The sequence below is a fragment of the Scheffersomyces stipitis genome, chromosome 3 (assembly GCF_000209165.1).
Source record: "Scheffersomyces stipitis CBS 6054 chromosome 3, complete sequence".
NCBI classification, from domain to species: domain Eukaryota; kingdom Fungi; phylum Ascomycota; class Pichiomycetes; order Serinales; family Debaryomycetaceae; genus Scheffersomyces; species Scheffersomyces stipitis.
In genome coordinates, this window is record NC_009043.1 from 714,590 (window position 1) to 733,488 (window position 18,899).

The 18,899-nt window shown below is 41.7% G+C and overlaps 5 protein-coding genes across 5 annotated transcripts; 2 read left to right on the forward strand and 3 right to left on the reverse strand. All coding sequences in view use genetic code 12, as the record gives it.

Annotated features, from left to right (window-relative positions):
* Nucleotides 1-8: 8 nt before the first annotated feature.
* On the reverse strand, nucleotides 9-821 carry CIN1 (3'-phosphoadenosine 5'-phosphosulfate sulfotransferase (PAPS reductase)/FAD synthetase and related enzymes; the record flags this gene model as incomplete). Its single annotated transcript, XM_001383733.1, is given in 2 exon segments — nucleotides 9-428; nucleotides 441-821. Coding segments are annotated over 2 exon segments (801 nt in total), but the record flags the coding sequence as incomplete, so codon positions are not given.
* Nucleotides 822-3,981: 3,160 nt separating this feature from the next.
* Nucleotides 3,982-4,923, forward strand: PICST_43575 (predicted protein; the record flags this gene model as incomplete). The annotated part of the gene is made up of 1 exon (XM_001383384.1): nucleotides 3,982-4,923. One exon carries the CDS (start codon nucleotides 3,982-3,984, stop codon nucleotides 4,921-4,923), a length of 942 nt encoding a protein of 313 aa, XP_001383421.1.
* A 502-nt stretch (nucleotides 4,924-5,425) lies between these two features.
* CDR2 (ATP dependent transporter multidrug resistance (SNQ2)) lies at nucleotides 5,426-9,793 on the reverse strand (the record flags this gene model as incomplete). The annotated part of the gene is made up of 1 exon (XM_001383734.1): nucleotides 5,426-9,793. A coding segment is annotated over one exon (4,368 nt), but the record flags the coding sequence as incomplete, so codon positions are not given.
* Nucleotides 9,794-13,239: 3,446 nt separating this feature from the next.
* On the reverse strand, nucleotides 13,240-14,970 carry PICST_30704 (predicted protein; the record flags this gene model as incomplete). Its single annotated transcript, XM_001383735.1, has 1 exon — nucleotides 13,240-14,970. The coding sequence occupies one exon, from the start codon at nucleotides 14,968-14,970 to the stop codon at nucleotides 13,240-13,242; it is 1,731 nt and encodes a 576-aa protein (XP_001383772.2).
* Nucleotides 14,971-17,474: 2,504 nt separating this feature from the next.
* Nucleotides 17,475-18,848, forward strand: PICST_30705 (predicted protein; the record flags this gene model as incomplete). The annotated part of the gene is made up of 1 exon (XM_001383385.1): nucleotides 17,475-18,848. The coding sequence occupies one exon, from the start codon at nucleotides 17,475-17,477 to the stop codon at nucleotides 18,846-18,848; it is 1,374 nt and encodes a 457-aa protein (XP_001383422.2).
* Nucleotides 18,849-18,899: the final 51 nt, after the last annotated feature.

The window sequence follows — 18,899 nt, forward strand, 5'->3', positions numbered from 1 at the left end:
TCTTCTGTCTGGTCAATTTCGGCAGCATTTCCTCCTATACCATCTACAACTTCTTGTACAATATTCCTCAAGTTCTGTTTCAGAATTTCAGGAATCTTGCCAATAATACTGATGGTATTGATCTTCCAGTCCATATGAGGATACGAGCCCAACTTGACTGTGCCAACGCCGTACTTTCCGTCTACTTGATTTTGCAATTTGGTGAGAAATGGAGCCATTTCGCTTTCGTTAGACTTTGTCTTCACGTAGAATCTTGAAAGAGCGGAGCCTGAAGAAACGATCCTAGTCTTGAGATACGATTCAAGCTCGTCTATCAGTCGGTTGAACAACTGCGGAACTCCAGGCAATACGTAGACTTGGTGGTTTATAGCAACGATAGGAAACCAGAGTTGTTCGTCGAGAAAAATCGTTTCTGTGGTCGTTTCTGGCTTTTTTGAAACTGGTAAAGTGGCCATCTTGTAAAAGGCATGTAATTGCTCCTGTGAAAGCAGATCGAGATACGAGCCTCTGAGTCTGTGCATTCTAGCTACAACATTATTGTCGAGTTCATAATTGATATTGTAGAACTCACTCAAGACAGAATAGGTGATATCGTCGTGAGTAGAGCCCAAACCTCCAGAGGTGATGATCAAGTCCACTTTGTCTTGTTCCACCAATATTCTGAGGGAATTGACGATGTCGTCTTTATCGTCGCCGCATACTATGGTACGCTTCATGGGAATCAGCAACTTATTAAAGCAGAACTTGGCGAAGTTGTGTGAATTTGTGTCCAAGATCTTTCCGTTGAGAACCTCATCCCCGATAATGAGAATTCCAGCAGAAGCGATGGGTTTAAGGCTCGATGATCCGAGGCTATCGATGGAACGGGCACTGTTGAAAGCTTTGGATGACATGACGGAAAACTGTCTTGTCCAACGGAGCATAAATGAGTACTTGTTGTAGATAAATGAAAAATTAGATCGCTTTGAATTGATACCTGAATTTTCAGTTGTCTATTCTTGAAAAATGGGGTTCCAACCGAATTCCCACAGGACTCTAATTCTGATATTGCAAAATGACAATGGAGTGATGGTTGTGTTCTTCGGTTGATGGGTTTCTTTGGCAATAGTCCGGCTCAATTGAATAGAAAGGTATTACAATTTGTCAGAACTGGTGGGTAGCAGAAGAACCGTATGATATTTCTGAGAATTGTATGATTGATAATGTGTGGAAATGAGTACAGAAATTTTCGTTTTTGAGCTCAATTAATTGCACGTATATCTAGAAACTGAGGACTACCTTTGCTATGAACCTTGAAACAGATATCTTGTTATAGCAGAGAACAGTGTAAATCGAATCGCTCTTCAGATATTGAACCCCCACAAGTTGAGCGTAGATGAAGAATTGCGTGCGCGTTCTCTCTCGATTAGGCAATCAACATTGTGCAACCAATTTTTGATAACCAAGCAAACAATTATGGAAGGAACAGGCTGCAATTTTTACTTACAAATGAATATTAACATGAAACAGGACAATACTATAAGTAGGGAGAATAGATGGAGTTGAAGCGATCATGATTTCATAATAGTTCCCTTTTCTACAAACGAATTTGAGTAATATCTCATTTTTCGCAGCAAATACTTCATAAATTAATATACAACTTGGCAAATTCTTACAGAGAAGCAATTGAAAAGTTACATAATAGTTACTGGTGCTAGCATTTGTTCAAATTGTAGTCACCAAGCCGAAAAATCTCGTTGCTACAAATATGATACTTTTACAATCATAAATGTACCCTCAACCGATCTCAGTATCTTTGCAGTTTGAATGCCTCCGAACAAGAGATCTGTATTCTACTCCATCAGTCAAGTGGCACTTAGGACAACATTTCGACTTCACTCCCATCTTTCCCACATTGCCACTTTCTTCTGTCGTCGCTTTTCTCCCTCCTCTGTCTGTGAAACTGGCTGCGAAATCTACAAAACCTTTTGTAGATAGATGACACAAAGCTCTTTCCTTTCAAAATTTTCTCCTGCCAGTTTCAAAGTCTTTACCCCATAGCCTCAGCCATTCCAAAGCCATTCCAAAGCCAAGCCATAGATTATACCCATCCACAGCCAACAGCCATCCACAGCCAGTAACCACCCACCCACAGTGTGCACACAGCATAACCTCCTTGTTCCTCTTCACTTTCGTGTCTCTGGAAGCCTTGGTCATGTGACATTCTCCAACACGGCGGAATGTTCAGAAGAACCGGCACTCCGTACTTAACACAGAAGAGACGCCATTGGTCCATTCAGCAGTGCCAATATCCATTTCAAAATGTCGTATTTCTCGTACTTTCGCTCACAAATCTTGAACGCTCATTATGTAAGCAGCAGAAATGTTCATTTTCATATTGTCCATTATCGAGCACAAAAGACGCTGCCGAGTCGGAAATCCTGCACTTTCAGATAACGTAAGCTGACAACGTGCCCTCTGTCTGACTCCAAGTGTCTGCAGACGACGACCATAAGGTTCTTGTGACTTTAGTGTCTGCTGTGGAGATGGGTATATAAAACGGGGATTTCCTCAAGAAACACACGACAGCAAAACACGTCTCCAAAAAGGAAACAGGTTCGTCCAGTCTGATAAGCTAGCGTTCCCAGCTGTTCTGGTTTTCTAGCTTTATTTGAGTCGGATTATCCTGCCATCGAGCGATTGAATTGTCCCGGTTTTGTGTCCATCTCTACCACTATCTTAGCTGCTCTCTACCCAGCCTATCTCCTTTTGTCTGTGCCCGACACAACATTTTTCCACAGTTATTGCATACAGACGACATTCACTGCAGACTTTAGGACTGCAGATTCCGCTTCATTCTCATTGCAGCTGAAAAACGCAATTCGCTGACTTTTCAAAAGTCGATTTTATCTTTTTTCTCAGTATTGGAATTAGCGAAATTAGTTTTTTGTTCTTTCTTCTTATTCCTTGTTCTTTATCTTTTGCTTACTAACTACTTTCGTATCCTGCTAATCGTTAGCCTGGTCCTCCGCCTTCTATCTTTCCCTTCTTTCCGTATTTCTCATAACTATGGGTAATAGCCCATCTAAAGATGATCCTCTGCCGACGTCCTCCTCCTCAACACTGACAGGTTCTGGTGAACTTGAGCCAGATGAGCCGGCGCCTGCGCTATCTCATCTAAATCACCAACACGACACGACATCGACGACGCAAACGACGACAACGACACCCGGTAGCAGCCTAGCTACCGCTGCATCAAATTACAACAGTAACAGCATTAGTAATAGCAATAGTAAAAGCAACATCAAAGATGATAACATCATCAAGAACGATAAAAATACCAACAATACCAAGAACTCCAACAGTATTAGTATCAAAAAGAAGGTCAAATCCAGAAAACAGTCTCCTCCAGACTTTGACCTCGATCTTGAAATCGGAATGTCTATGGCACATTTATTGAAGTCAAACTCCTCGCCTCCGGCAAGTTCTCCGATTGCAGCAACAGCCAGAGACATCAACAGTAGTAACAAGAGCGTTGCCATTCCTGACACTTTGACTCCGCCAGCCATGCCTATGTCCGAGTACGGCTCCTCTGTAGAAAGCGACAAGTCTGACTCTTCAGCCATGTCGCCAGTATTCACAACTGTAGGTGAAGTCAATGATGAAGATCTGCTTTCGTCTTTAGGCTCCAGTTCTCCTTCTGGGAAGAACTTCTTCTATAAAGTTGAAGTCAGAGAACAAACATCTTCTGCCAGAAAGTTGGACGCCATCGCCGAGGCAGAAACGTCTGTAGAATCGACTCCTGAGCCTAAAAGAGGGTCAAAGTCGAGAAGTAGACAGGCTTCTAAATTGTCTGTAGACTCTGATCGCTTGTCGATTTCCAACTTGAAGAAACACGACAAAAAGACCAGAGAGATGATTGGAAGACAGTTGACGAAGAACGTCTCCTCCAGCTCGTCTAGCCTTTCCAGCTCTCCACCTTTGGTTTATGCTAACAAAAAGATGGATGTAGATGTGGATAGCGTCATAGACAGATTACTTGCTGTTGGAATGACTAAACCAAAATCTTCTTCCAGTCGCCACACCAAGGATAAGTTGCCTGTGACAAGTTCCGAGATTAAATTTATCTTACATAAGGCCCGCTCTATCTTCTTGGACCAGCCTACTTTATTAAGATTGTCACCTTCAGTAAAGATTGTAGGTGACATCCATGGCCAGTTCCATGACTTGATCCGTATCTTCAACACCTGTGGCTATCCTCCATACTCGAACTACTTGTTCTTGGGAGACTATGTGGATCGTGGGCACAAGTCTTTAGAAACCATTCTTCTTTTATTATGTTACAAGATTAAGTATCCTGAGAACTTTTTTATGTTGAGAGGTAATCATGAGTCAGCTAACATCACGAAGATCTACGGTTTCTATGACGAGTGTAAGAGAAGATTGCCTGCTATCTCTGGCAATCATAAGATGTGGAAAGTCTTCATTGACGTTTTCAACACATTGCCCATTGCTGCAACGATCAACGATAAGATATTCTGTATCCATGGAGGCTTGTCACCAGACTTGCATGACTTGGAACAGATCGACAACATAAGGAGACCTACAGACATTCCTGAGCGAGGCTTATTGGCCGACTTACTTTGGTCTGATCCTGATCCTGCAATCAAGAACTTCAGTGTTACCAACTGGCCTAAAAACGACCGTGGTGTATCTTACTGCTTCGGTAAGAAACACGTTGACTATTTCTGCTCCACATTCAAAATGGATTTGGTAGTCAGAGGCCACATGGTCGTTGAAGATGGTTACGAATTTTTCAATAAGAGAAAGTTGGTGACAGTTTTCTCGGCTCCCAACTATTGTGGAGAGTTCGACAATTTTGGTGCTGTCATGAGTGTGGACAAGAACTTGTACTGTTCGTTTGAACTACTCAAACCACAGTGATCCTTATAGACTTTGATACTTTGCTTAATATTTACTTTACTCTTTGCTTTTTGCTTTTTGCTTTTTTGTTATGTTAATTTTTACTCTTCGCCTTTATAAATAATGGCAATGAAGTTGAATGCAGCCTCTAGGTATATCTGCTGCTGCCGCAGACTATTGCTTACGAACTATTCCTTCATTTCTTTAAACCCTAAACATGTCCATTTTATTTTTATCGTTAGAATTCTTATACTTTGGAGATATTCAATATATGTGCTACTTATAAAGATGTAACTATTGAGATTACTTTATTCCTACATTTGTTAAGCTACACCACCATTTCAACGAAAGAATATCTTGCTATTGTACTACAACACAACACGAATTACTGAACTATGCACAAATTTGGTAAATTCACATTATCTAACATATTTAATGAATCAGGGGCCATGCTCAGTGCAATGAATGAAGCTAGGCAAAAGGTATATACAAGTAATTTAAGTGAATGAAAGGTATCCAGTAATCACTTCTTCTTAAAGATAGCAAATGGGTTGAATCTCTTGTATCTGAAACTGTAGTAAAGGAACAACACGAGAGCGATGTTAAAGATGAAGTACACACAGAAGAAACCAACGTTTCTCCACACGTAGGAATACTTGGCTCCAATAGTCAACAAGTACTGGTCCGCATTGCTGAAGGAGCAGAAACCACATTGAGTTGTAGCATTTGGATTGTCCAAGTATCCACCACTGGCTGCAACAAAGCTACCAGCAAACTCTTGACAGGTTTGGCCTTCCGGTGGGTTGAAGAGAGCAAGCTCATTTTCACTACAGTGAATAGGACGGCCGTGCAAGAAGGAAGCAACCAAGTTTTGAATGAAATAGGTGTAGGGAGAGACCTTGTGCATAAAGGTCCAGAAACCGGGCATCAAATGCACCGGCTGCACAACACCACTGAATGCGACGATAAAGGTGTAAAGGAAAGAAACCAAGACCGCAGCAGTTTCTAAATCTGGTGCCACGTAAAGAACCAAACAGGCAAATGTGACAACAAACGATTGCAAAAAGATACCTTGTGCCAAGTAGAAGACACCAGCATGAGGACCGGAGGTATCAGCTTGGGTGGGGAAGTAAAGAGAGACGAACATAAGAGTAGCACCAAATACCAAGTAAGGCATTTCAACAATTACCTGACAAATCATAATCAATGACCAGTGGTAAGTGTTAGACAACTTTTCTCTACCTTCGAACAAGTCACGTCCCTTGATTGCCTTTTCTTGAATCTGGTTGATAACAGGAGCAGATACAACGACAGCTAAGAAAGAACAGAACATACCATTTTGGGCTCCGGTCATCGTGTGCTTCAAGCCAAAGAAAGTGAACCCAATAAACAAACCACACATAGTCATCAAGAAGACCTTAGAAGCAATGTACTCAGGATCTCTCCAGAACGTCAAAGCATTTCTTTCAAGAACATACCAAAACTGGTACCAGTAAGGAGTAGCATACTGGTTCTTCATTTGGTTCAATTCTCTTGCAGTGTAGCCTGATTCGTCATTTGGCTTGGAAGCCAAATCAGATATCAATTGGTCACGAACCTTATCGGTTTCTTTCTTCTCTGCAGAGCCAGACCAAACATCAAACCAGTTGTACTCCGTGGAGGCAGTAGCACCGGCACCGATAGCTTCCAAGATATATTCAGCAGGGTTTTCTTGAGATCCACATTTTCTAGCACCGTTACGTTCGAAGTAGTCCAAAATAACTCTAGACTGATCACCAATGTCACCAAAGTAGACAGTCTGACCACCCTTTCTTAACAACAACAATCTGTCGAATTCCTCAAACAAAGTAGCAGAAGGTTGATGGATGGTACACAAGATGGATTGACCAGCGTTGGCCAAATCACGCAACAACTTTATGATAGCCCAAGCAGATTGAGAATCCAAACCAGAAGTAGGCTCATCCAAGAACAACAATAAGGAAGGCTTTGCAACCAATTCAACACCAATAGACAACTTCTTTCTTTGTTCAACGTTCAAACCAGAACCTGACTTACCTACCAAAGCATCAGCGTAGTCTTCCATATTCAAAACGTGGATAATCTTTTCAACATACTCCAACTTCTCAGCGTCGCTTATATCGTTGGATCTTCTCAAACGGGCTGAGAATCTCAACGATTCTCTCACAGTAACTTCCGCGACATGGATATCCTGTTGTTGCACATACCCAGTACGACGACTGAATGACAAATCCAAAGGTTTTCCGTTGACAAGCATGTCACCAGTAACAACACCCATATCGATACGTTGAGCCAACGTGTTCAACAAGGTGGTCTTACCGGCACCAGATTCACCCATCAAAGCCGTCAAAGTGCCAGGAATACAATATCCGGACACATCGTCTAACAACTTACGCTCCTTACCGTCGTACGGAATCACATAGTCAACGTTCTTCCAAACGAAGATATCTTTCGATTTCAAGTCTTCAAATACATTGTTCTTAGCATGCTTCTCGGCAGTAGTTTCACTACCGAGTTCGTTGTCGTACTTGCCAGAGAGACCTTCTTCATCGTCTGGCGAAGCAGATCTATCCTGAGGCAAAACAATGTGATCTGGCACCTTACCCTTTAAGAATAATAATCTGTCACCGCCACCAGTAATGGGTCTTACAAATTCAGTACCTAAAGCAGTGACAGTAACGAAGAAAATCAAGAAGGCAATCATGATTCCAAAATTTCTCCAGACATGACTGAAGCTGTAAGTATAAGCTGTCTTCAAGTATTCGTCACCTAAAACCCAAGTCTGACCCAAAACGGACCCTTTGAATGAACAAGCCTGTTCACCAGGAGACAAGTTCTCAAAGCCAGGACCACTAGGAACTAAATACTGTCCATCACACAACATATGACGTCCATGGAATTCAGTAGCAACAACTGCTTCAAAAGCATATAACACGGGGTTGATATAGGAAATCCACTTGAACCAAGGGTGCATTGAAGGTCTTTGGATCATGTAAGACGAGTACATAAGCGAAGCAAGAACAAGAACACCCGCAAAGGCATTAGCACTCGAAATGGTCTTATTCAACGAAGCAACAGCCTGGAACAAAGCCGACATAGTCAACTGCAATAAAAACACAAACAAAAGAGCCGTGAAGAACTTACCTGCTTCTCTGGCCAAGTTGGACAAGAAGTAAAGAATAATCAAGAAGAAAAACGATACCAAGAAAGCAACAGGAATAGACGTAATGAAACTTCCCACAGCATCGGCGGCAGGATGATACATAGAATAATTCTTGTGTTTCATCAAGATTGGTCTGTTAGCAAACGATGCAGAAACTTCTGCTAAACCCATCAACGAAACATACAAAACCCCGAAGAAAACTACACCACCACGGGAAAATGCACCACTAACAGTTTCAGGTGTGTTGTAATAAAGTGAACCAGCAACCAAACCTTGTGAGACACCAGCCCCAATCAACGTCACCGTATAAGCTTTGTCTCCCCAGATTCTTTGGAAACCTCTGAGAGTAGTTAATCGTAATTGCTCGACAAAACTGATGGTAAATTTGGATTGTGGTCTGGCGTACTTCATCTTTTCCTGGTTGATCGATTCGTAGTACTTAGTTTGGGTTTCGTCACTATTGACTTCATTGTTGTAGTCTTCAATCTCGTCAATCATCTTCTTGTACTCTGGTGAGTTCAACCAGTAACGTTCGAAGTCTTCAGCTGTAGAAGGTACCTTGTCTTCATATCCTGGCTTTGCGGTTCTACCTAAAGGATCGGTGATAGCAGTCAAGAACTCTGCTGTAGACTGTCTGGCAGGGCATTGCCATCCCATGTTCTCGAAGTAAGCCTTGGCTTCCAAGATTGGTCCGAAATAGACTTGTCTTCCCTTATACAAAACAGTGACTTTGTCAAATGTTTCGTAAATCTGTTCACCAGCCTGGTAAATAGTTACAAATGCTGTAGTTTTCAACAAATTAGTGGATGTTCTGATGGCTCTGGCGTACTCCAAGGCAGTTGAGGCATCCAAACCTCTAGTGGCATTATCCCAACAGTAAATGGAACCTCTGCATGCCAAGGCTTCTGCGATAGAAACTCTCTTTCTTTCACCACCAGAGACACCTCTTATGAAATCATTACCGACTTTAGTGTGATAGGTGTGTCTCAATCCGAATACAGTAGCTAAAATTTCCTTCATGGCATTGATGAACTGGCCACGAGAAACTCCGTTAACTCTCATGTTGGGAGTTTTACAAGCAATAGCAAACTTCAAAGTTTGTTCCACAGTTAAGTGAGGGAAATGAATATCCAATTCCGGGTTATAGATCAACTCACTCTTGAAGTTCTTCAACATCGTCTTTTGGTCTATACCGTCGTACCTGATGTCTCCTTCCACACCTTTAAACAAGTCAAAATCGGTTCCACTCAAAGCCTTCAAGAATGATGAACAACCAGCTCCTGGTCTACCCAACACTAAAATCATTTCACCCGGCCTGGCCAAACCATTGAGTTTGTTAAGAATAGTTCTGTCGGGGACCTTTCTTTTGGCCATTGCAGCCTGGATTGCACCTACTGGACCTTTGGCCAATTCAGACACAGTTGGGACAACAGCAAAGGATTCATCTACACCAAAAACGGACAAGTCTTTGAAGGAAATCCCGGACTGTCTCAATCTGATACCCTGGTTTGAGGCAAGATAGACGAAGTTTGCCAAAATCTTGTGCAAGTCGAAATCGTGGGGGTCAATGACAATCTTACCATCTCTGGTAGTGTGTTGCGACAATTGTCTGGATAAAGTTTCTAAACGGTCTAACACACTCTGGGAGTTAAGTTCGGTGACAGTTCTGACCAATTCCAATCTTCTTTGTTCATCAGTGGGTTCTTCTTCTAACTTTTGACCTTCGTAGTGTTGGCCATGGAAAATATCCACGACGTCATCGCTCCCAGATTCACTGGACTGGCGACTAGCTTCTTCCTTAGAAGACATACTTGAAATTAGCAATTCGCAATCAGCAACTGATATAGAAACACGATAATCTCGTGAGTTGGTGTTGGGAACGCAATTATATTGAACTCAATAAAAAGAATTCTAAAAAGTGCTGTTAGCCGTGTGGTTTTTTCAATGTGAAAATGTACTAAACCGTGCTTGGTTCTTTTCGCCGTAAAGTGAAAAAGTCCTTTTTAGAGTTTATTAACGGAATAGGCTAGTTGCTACAGACACAAAATAGTTGATAGTATATATCAAAATTAAGATCAGAATCTGGTCTTGCTTTAAGGCACGAATTGCCTGGGTTATATATACTCAGCGGCTAATTGACATAAAGTTACAATTTATGGCTATATTACTAGGGCGAAAAACGTACCAAAAAAATATGTAAATATTAATCACCTTGCTAAAAAATATGTGATGCTGCAGATACAAAACAGTTGAGCGGACAGGTTGCTACCTGAACTGGGGTTACGGCCGCTAGCTCCATTGCACAAAACCTCAAGAAACGAATTTATCTTGGATGGTATGGATAGGACGGGGTACCGTGAGCCACGGCCGAAAGATAGCACTTTGGCTTGGGCTTACGGTGAGCTTCATCGCCAACCACAGCTAGAGAAGGCTATGGAAGGAATGCATGTATTGTTCCTTATTTTGCTTTGACTAAATTGGGCCATCTGATCAGATTCATATGCTTTAGGAATGTGCGGATGATTGGTGCTAATTCTGGTTCATTTGTTAAGCTTAGAAAGGAACCATTACCCTTACTACCATTGGGCCCGGATCCAGGTCCAGAAGAGATTAGTCAACTACACTGTAAAATGGCTGAAATGTGCCCACACATTAATAATCTTTTATTAATGGTAGAACGCAAAAGCTCAGAGAAAAAAGAATTAGATGCGGTAAGCCTAGTCTGTGCTTTGTGTTCTGTGACTGGCTCAATGTTTTGCCGACACCCGGTAGCAGCTTAAGCCTCTGGCCCGATAGTAGACTTCACCATAGTCAGAATTGTCTGAATCTGGAAGATCTGCACCAGCTTCAGCTTCGCCACTTCATGAGATCCAACGGCTCCATCAGCTTCACCAGAAGCTTTTCATTTATCTGGTCAACTTATTGCCTCAAAATTGACATGGAACCGCTGCACGTCTAAATTCCAGGATATGTGCGCGAAGTAAAGGTTTATTCGTCTCCAACAAAATACAGCGGAGTTAGTCCTGGCGAATGACGCTGGGGGGGAACCCTTTTAGAGTTTTTCGAGCTGGAACCTTCTGGATCAGCACAAAGTGTTGGATCCCGAGCCGGTACGGCCACCATTGTACCGCATTTAAAGTTTGGTAGCGTTACTCCATTTTTTGCTCGCAGCTTCGCAACTTTGTCTTCAGATTTCCAATTTTCACAGCGGCCAGCCCCACTTCAGCATACAAATTACATCTCAGTCTCGTAGCGCCTACTCGTGCCTTCCCCTTCAATCTCACTATAGCGTTGCGAGATCCATTTACCAAGCCAATTGAACCACCAGAGGTGACTCACGCACTTATGAAATTGCCGCTTTCTCGGCCGCAACTCCTCAATCAGCTCAGCATGCTGCTCTGGAATTTTATCCACAGAATATACGACAATTTTCTGAACAATCAGGGCGCGGCTTGCACAGGCTGCTTGACAGTTAGTTATCTCCGCTTAAACTCCGTATTCTGACGCTGTAGATAAAAACACTCAGGGGTTTTGTGCTGCAGCTGGGTGCACCATCTTTCCAGATGATTCCCACTTAGAGTATTATTATTATTGTTTTTGTTCGCACCTCTCTTAAATGAAGCCCGTCTTAGCAGTACAGCAGCTTCTGCAACCAAATGTAGAAATGAATCCGTTCACAGCATTTGCGGCAATAGTGGCAGCGTATGTTTATACTCATATTTAGGTTGCACAGACAGCTCCACAAGCTCAGAGTCAACATAGGTAGAAATAACAGAGTTATATCAATCGGTATGGGACTAACTTGTTGGCATAGTATTTAGTGTAGAGCGTCAAATTCCGCAATTCCCGGCCAACTTGAACAAGTAGATAACGAGCCTTTCATAGTATTCAAAATATGTAACTATGCAAGATGGTGAATCTTAGACTGTGCCGAAAATTAGAGGAGAAAGAACTGCCATAGCGATTGGAGCAAGATGAATAGTAACAAGCACATATTCAGAATTGAAAAAAGAGCCTTGCGCTTGAATTTCGCAGTCGACGAACGGCCCGTGAATGGTTGCATCCGAAGAAACCATTCAAGAAACAATCGCAGTTTTCTCAAAATTCAAGGACGGTGACACGCTTAAAGTGTAATCGTGTACCCAATGAATATCCACTTTATAGCTCGACCAAACCTCCTTGTGTGCCCCAATAGCTTTTCAGACATCCTCTTCAGAGTTTTGAATACAACTCAGACATCGCCAAAGCTTTACTTACAATTGCTTTGCTGAAAATGTTCAATGCTTTTAGATAGCTCTCTCTTTTCTTTTCCATCTCTCCGTAGAACTTTCTTTGAAGTGGCTTTCGCACAACTTGCTCTTCAAGTTGCACACTTAATAGGAGAGGTGTGAACTTGCTAATAATACCGTGCGTAAACACTTCCTGGATAACCTTATCGTCCGCGATTCTTGTCACCACTACGGAGGTGGGGCAGTATAGAACTTCTTTTGTCCCACTTACTGGATAGAGAATACGGACATGTCGGCTGGTGATCTCCGACGAGGCACGGAGCGCTACCATTTCTCCTGCCCGGCAGAGTAATCATAATAATAAAAGTTTGCGCTGCTGCAACTTGCCAGATGGGAGACGGTTCCACCAGGAATTATCCGTTCCGAATACTTGTTAAATGATGCAGTTTAGTACGGCCGTAAGTTTTGTGTCCCCAGCATTGTTGTAGACTTGCGTATTGTACAAGTGGAAACGGTGTTGGTATCTCATTGGGAAACGGCACCAAAGGACAGCCTTTTATAGTTTTATGACGTATGTGGAAAAGTTCAGAATTCTGTGAAAAAGCCTTGATAATATGAAGCAAGATATGCAGTTTTCATATTTGAATAATTTTCTCCACTATTATACTATTATTCATAAGTCTTCTGTTACTTCATAATTCGAACACCTAGTTCAATCAAATTGTCAAATTGACCTTCTACGCCGTGTTGTGTTACATTTTATTGTATAAATGTTATACCCGTATAAAACAATTTAACCTAAACAAACCCCATTTTAAAAGATGCAAACTATTGTTAGACAAAAATAGTAGAATAAATTTCAGCACTAGATATCAAATCCAGCGGAATAAATAGGTGAAGTGATTTGCTTTGTGTATGCAAACATGGCTATTCGTTGGAATACTTCCTCTTCAAGTGTGGTGACGAAGTTCCGTCGACACTATAGCCGTCTGAATCAAATAGTGGACTCTTCCTGAGTCCGTTTCTGCTTTCCTCTTCTTCTTCGTCTTCATCTTCTACAGCCTGGCTGCTTGAATTGACTTCGTCCTCATCATCGTCATCGTCATCGTCATCGTCGTCGTCGTCGTCATCATCTTCTTCATCATCTTCTTCCTCGTCCATATCTTCTTCGTTCTGTTCTTCCTCCTGTTCAATTTCAATACCGTCGGCATTTTTAGAGGAATTTTCGTTTTTACTCTGAGGCAAGTAATGAATATGCTTCGATAACGGATCGCTGTTTACGGTGTGTCTACCCATCAATTCGATCAACTGGATGTAGTAGAGATCTAAGACGTCCTTCGCGTATCTGATACTGCAGTATTGGTGTTCTTTTTCTTGACCTTGACCCTGCAAATGCTGTTTTCCTGGAATACACCTCCAGTCCACGCGGTTCAAGAAATCTAACTCTAAACAATTTAATTCGCCTACAGCCACACCTCCAACTTTGGCATAGTGGTCATTTGTGTAGAAGAAGTCTTCCATGGACTTTTGCGACAACATAGTAGCTACAAGAAGAAAACGATGTACCGTCCACGAGTTCAACGTGAAAAATGGCTGGTATTGGTGACTCAACAAGTCGATGTAATAGATGGTTGTGAGCAACGTTGCTGGGTTGAAGTTGTTATACTGACTCAATCTTGTCAAGTATGTATGGGTAGAAATGCTAGGAGGTGTACGCGAATGGTATCTTGTCAATAAGCTGTTCGTCGAAGCTGCTGAAGATGGCTTTGGGTGAGATATCGACTCGGGCACAGACTTATCATTCAACGATATGAGGGACAGCAACATTCGCGAAATCAAGTTTATTAAGTCGTCCGTAGGACAGTCCATGAACTGTGGGGGAAGGAATTTCTTGACTACTTGGACTTGAGGCACTGGTTCTGGAAATTTTCTCTTGGGAGAAGGCAGCAACGTTTTCTCAAGAGTAATCATAGGGGAAGGTAACTTCTTCAAAGTCTGGGTTTTCTGGTTATGCTCATGGTGATGGTGATGATAATTTTGATATTTTTGAGATATCAAGGGCGACGACTTGATCCTGATTTTGGGTGGGTCATTTCTCTGGATGTACTGTTGGTATGTCTGGGCGTTCTTGTATGGGTTCTTAGTGTGTTTGAACGTCAAGTACTTCAGGTAGATGTCCATCAGCTTGATTTTCCGTTCTCTATTGAGCGCCTGGAAAAAAAGGCGGTGGTTGGTGAAAGTAGAATTAATGGTAGGTGACTTGAGGTACTGGGCAAGAAATGGATCAATGTGTTGAGTCAAGGGACTACTCTTAGTAGAAGAAGATGAATATGAGGATGATGAACAAGACGATGAAGAAGGAGATGAATGTGATGTCAAACTTTTGGGAACGGCAAGTTTACGGTCTGAACGATCAGATGGTGTACGTCCAGAAGATGCCAGGCTTGAAGAGGGTTGTTGGCTCTGCGACTGGGAGCCAGACAGATTTTGTGAATGGCCACCGATATTGGAAGAGCCAGCGTGTGAAATGGTATTGGTGGCTAAACATGACGAATATGATATATTATTGCTATTGGAACTATTAAGTGTGATATTGGGAGACGTGATCAAATGGTTCGGACTCATCGTGGGAGTCGTAGCTGTGGACATAGTCGTCATCTTGGGCGAGAATTTATTGAAAAGATTCTCGTTGGGAGACGGAAACGGCGACACCGTGTCTAGTAAGCTCATAGATTAACGGATGTGAAAGTGGTAGGACGGTCAGTTAAAGATGGTGGAAGCACAGGAGATGTTGGTATGGGTTTGCAAATTTTGGTATCTGTAGGTTCAATTAATTTATGGATCGACTGAAGTGATGACTGAAATCGCCCGTCTGGAGGGAAAAAATGCAAATTTACTGAGTGCTATTTGAGTCACGGCGGACAGGATTCCTCGAAGATGCCGGCAGACCAGTTGAAGCTGTACACTATCAGCAGAGTAGAGTATAAGTGACAGTATAAACTTCTAAGTGTGAAAGCGATCCCACAAAGAATCTGCAATTTAGCAAAATAAATTATATATGTAGTAAACTGGAGTATTAGGAGTAAACTTCCACGGAATGAGTTTGTACACAGTTAAATAATACCAAGACTAGAAAAAGACAAAAGATTTTTTTTGAAGGGGAAGTAAATTGCCGCTGGCAAACATAGGCGGTTGGCTTAGTTAAATGTCCATACAATCGCTATAGCCTGGTTTGTCTTGGACCAGAAGGCGCTGGCAGTATAATTATATTTATACGAAACAGATACAAACGTCGACTAGCTCCAGAAGAAATCTATACGGCGGCAGGTGTGGAGCACAAAAATTAAAAATGGTGGGGGTTGCCGTGAATATATAGGATTTAGAGATGCCATACCAGTACAGCAGCAGCTAAAATTGCAAAATTGAACGCAAAGGTGAATGTATAATGTAAGTGAAGAAACTTGTAAATGACAGCGGCTAAAAACGTGCTAAAGATGAAGACAAATGAGCCGCCAGCGGCTAATGCGGGAATTGACTTTCTACAGCAGGAAAAAGCTGACTACTCACATCAATTCAATCTATTTTGTATTAGCATACTCTCTGTCCAGAGGCTCTGGAGTCTGTGGACTCTGAAAACTCCATTTGCCTTCTCTGTTCAGACGGAATCCGTCGAGGGTTTGATGGTTCGTTGGATGTGCATATAGAAGCTTGTTATCGAAAAAAGACTCGTTCGAAGAAATCCACGTGGACCACGATGCCTCCATCCCCACGTGGAATCCACAGTTGCATAACTGGACTAATTCTTCCCTATTTACGCAGGGGCTGGTCGAGAAAGTGGTGTGGACAAGGTTGTAAGAGGAAATGCTTCTGACAGCGGGTCACTCAGAATATTATTCGCTGGCCCCGTCATAACTTGAGAAAAGTGAGCTCGAAATATAATTAGAAAAGGAATTTGAATACGTATAAAGAGCTCCAGAGCAATTTTAAGCAAATTTTCGCTACTGCCATAGAATATGCGCCGGTGGTTCCACTTCCCTATATCGGAATTCTGCCCCAATTTAAAATGCTGTTACCCTGCAGTCATACATCCGTAGTGCCTTTAACTGCTATCATAATCTTGTGTCGCCGTCCTATCTTGATCACCTGCAGGCGGCTCTAATTTAAGAAGTACTTATATGATGAGGCTCCAATTTATTTAGCCGCCCATTTAACATTGAACGGCAACAAAAGATGCTCGATTCATTTATCTGGGTTACCTCAACTGCAGTTGCAAAACTGACTCCACAAGCTTTCCAGATATAGACATTTTCTAGTCAAGCACAGCAGGAATGGAAAAGGCAACAGATTCTCGCTGATTGAAAAGATTATGGATATATTCTCATGCGATCGAAACAAGATACTATCTTTCTGTCTCTGGAAGTCAGTAATTCGGTTATTTAATCCAATTTCAAAAGGCTGGTGCCAATTCGTTGGCTAATAAGTAAACGTGTTGGAACTTGAGTCTAAGCAACTCTTCACCACTTTTTGCCTTAAACAATATTTTTCAATGTAATCTCGAAATCTCTGAAAAGAATATATCCATTTGAAATCATGCAGCGTCTGGCATACATACAAGACGAACTCCAGCCCCGTAAATTGACTCGTAAATTTATTGAAGTTGACGTACATATCCTAACCGAAATAGTAACTAGTCTCTAAGTGGACTGGCGTCTATATTGAGATCGTCTATTTAAATTGTAGTGGTGCTGTCGGCTTATTTCGAATCATCAAGACTCAGTAGAATACTGAAATTTCCAGTCTCTTTCCATGAGGAATTTGTCTTGGTAAGACACTTAAAAACGAGTTTGCACAAGACATGAAATGGAACTCCTGAAAATATTGATATCAGTTTAGAAAAGCCTGGTTGAAGTTCGTATTTGCCTTTAGGAGTCCCATGTGGAAGTTATTATTCAGTATAATAACCACATAGTTGATACGCACATAAAAATACATGTTATAGTAATCTTTGATCTTTTAGTTAGCAGAGCCAAGACTATATTGGTTCGCGTTTCTATTTAAACTTGGTTCTTTCAGGGAATTCCTAAAAGAAAAGCTTTGCTGGTGATTCTTCTTCTTCTTTCTCTTCTTTGTTTTCTTTATCTTCTCTGACTACATGCCTTTATATGAAGCTTCTTTCTTTGCATATTGTAGCGTTCCTATCTTCGCTTTTCCATCCTCCACCTTTTGAGCTCAACCACGTGAATAATGGGGTCTGCTTCTACGTGGAGAAACCCCAGACTCTCAGATTGTCGTTAGATAGGCTGGAGGGTTCACTCCCATTGATCATATTCAATCACAAGGAACTTGACCTCGTGACAAATTTGCCTGATATCTTTACATTTGCAGACGACTACAGCCACGACTATAAGAACATTAAATATGTGAAGGTATCCAACGAAAAAACTGGGGTATCTACATTTTCGCTAAACATTGACAAACTCAAAAAACCGAAATCTGTCTACTACAACTCCCGAGCGGAGTTCCCATTAGCATACAAACTTATTGAACCCAATGGAATATATTGCATCTACGTACCTGTATTAAACATGCCTTCGGGCAGGTTGCCAAACAATTTCCGAGTCCTTGCTTCGCTCGAAACAGGGCATGCAATGATTCAAGAAAGCTTGTCGCATGTAAGGTTCAATCGTGAAAAGGTACTAATGTTGGTTCTTTCGGTGATCCATGTGTTTGAATCTTTCCGCTGGAACAAGGAAAAACTCTCCCGAGCCAAAGTCTACTACTTGACCTATTTCGTGATGAACATTGCAATCGCTTTGTTGAGTAGATTCCTCCTTTCGGGAATCGGCCCTATTTATATGATTCTATTTGTGGTGGTGGGCGTTACTCTTGGCAGAGTATTCTTCTTCAATTTCGGATTCTTAGATTCTAAGAAAAAGTTGCAATATTTTGCACTTTGGTTGGCTGCCTATCTGCTGCTGGTTTACGTGTTAACATTCCTTGAACCATACACAAACACAGTGATGGATGTTGAAGGCGTTACGTTCACCAATCTTGTAAACAATATCTTGTTGACTGGACATGATAACCAAACTATCAGTGAACTTTACTATCATGATGTTTTCTTCCCAATAGCATATCCGGTTGGAGCTGGTCTCCTATTCGTTGCTATCTTATTATTGTATTCAGAGAGGATTCTATTGAAAAACGAGAAAAGAAAGACGGCTATAGTCTTCCAGAGGCAGTTGGCATCACTGGTATTGCTCTATGCTGTGTGGTTCACTATGTTTGTAGCCATTTACTACTACGTGTTTTACTTTGAGCGGATATACCCACGCAATGTGCTGACAATATTTGAAATTTTTGACAGCGACAATGTAGACCACTTTAATCGGGTCAAAGAAATCACAATGCACTTAGTAGCTAACGACTTGATGATATGGCAACTGTCCAAATATGCTTTGGTGAAAGGAGATCAGCATTATTCTATGGACGAGGAGTCGGCTATGGCTTTCGCAGACGACAAACGATCAACGTAGAACTCATAGTATAGTAGAGTACTATCTATCATACGTATAGAATAACGACAA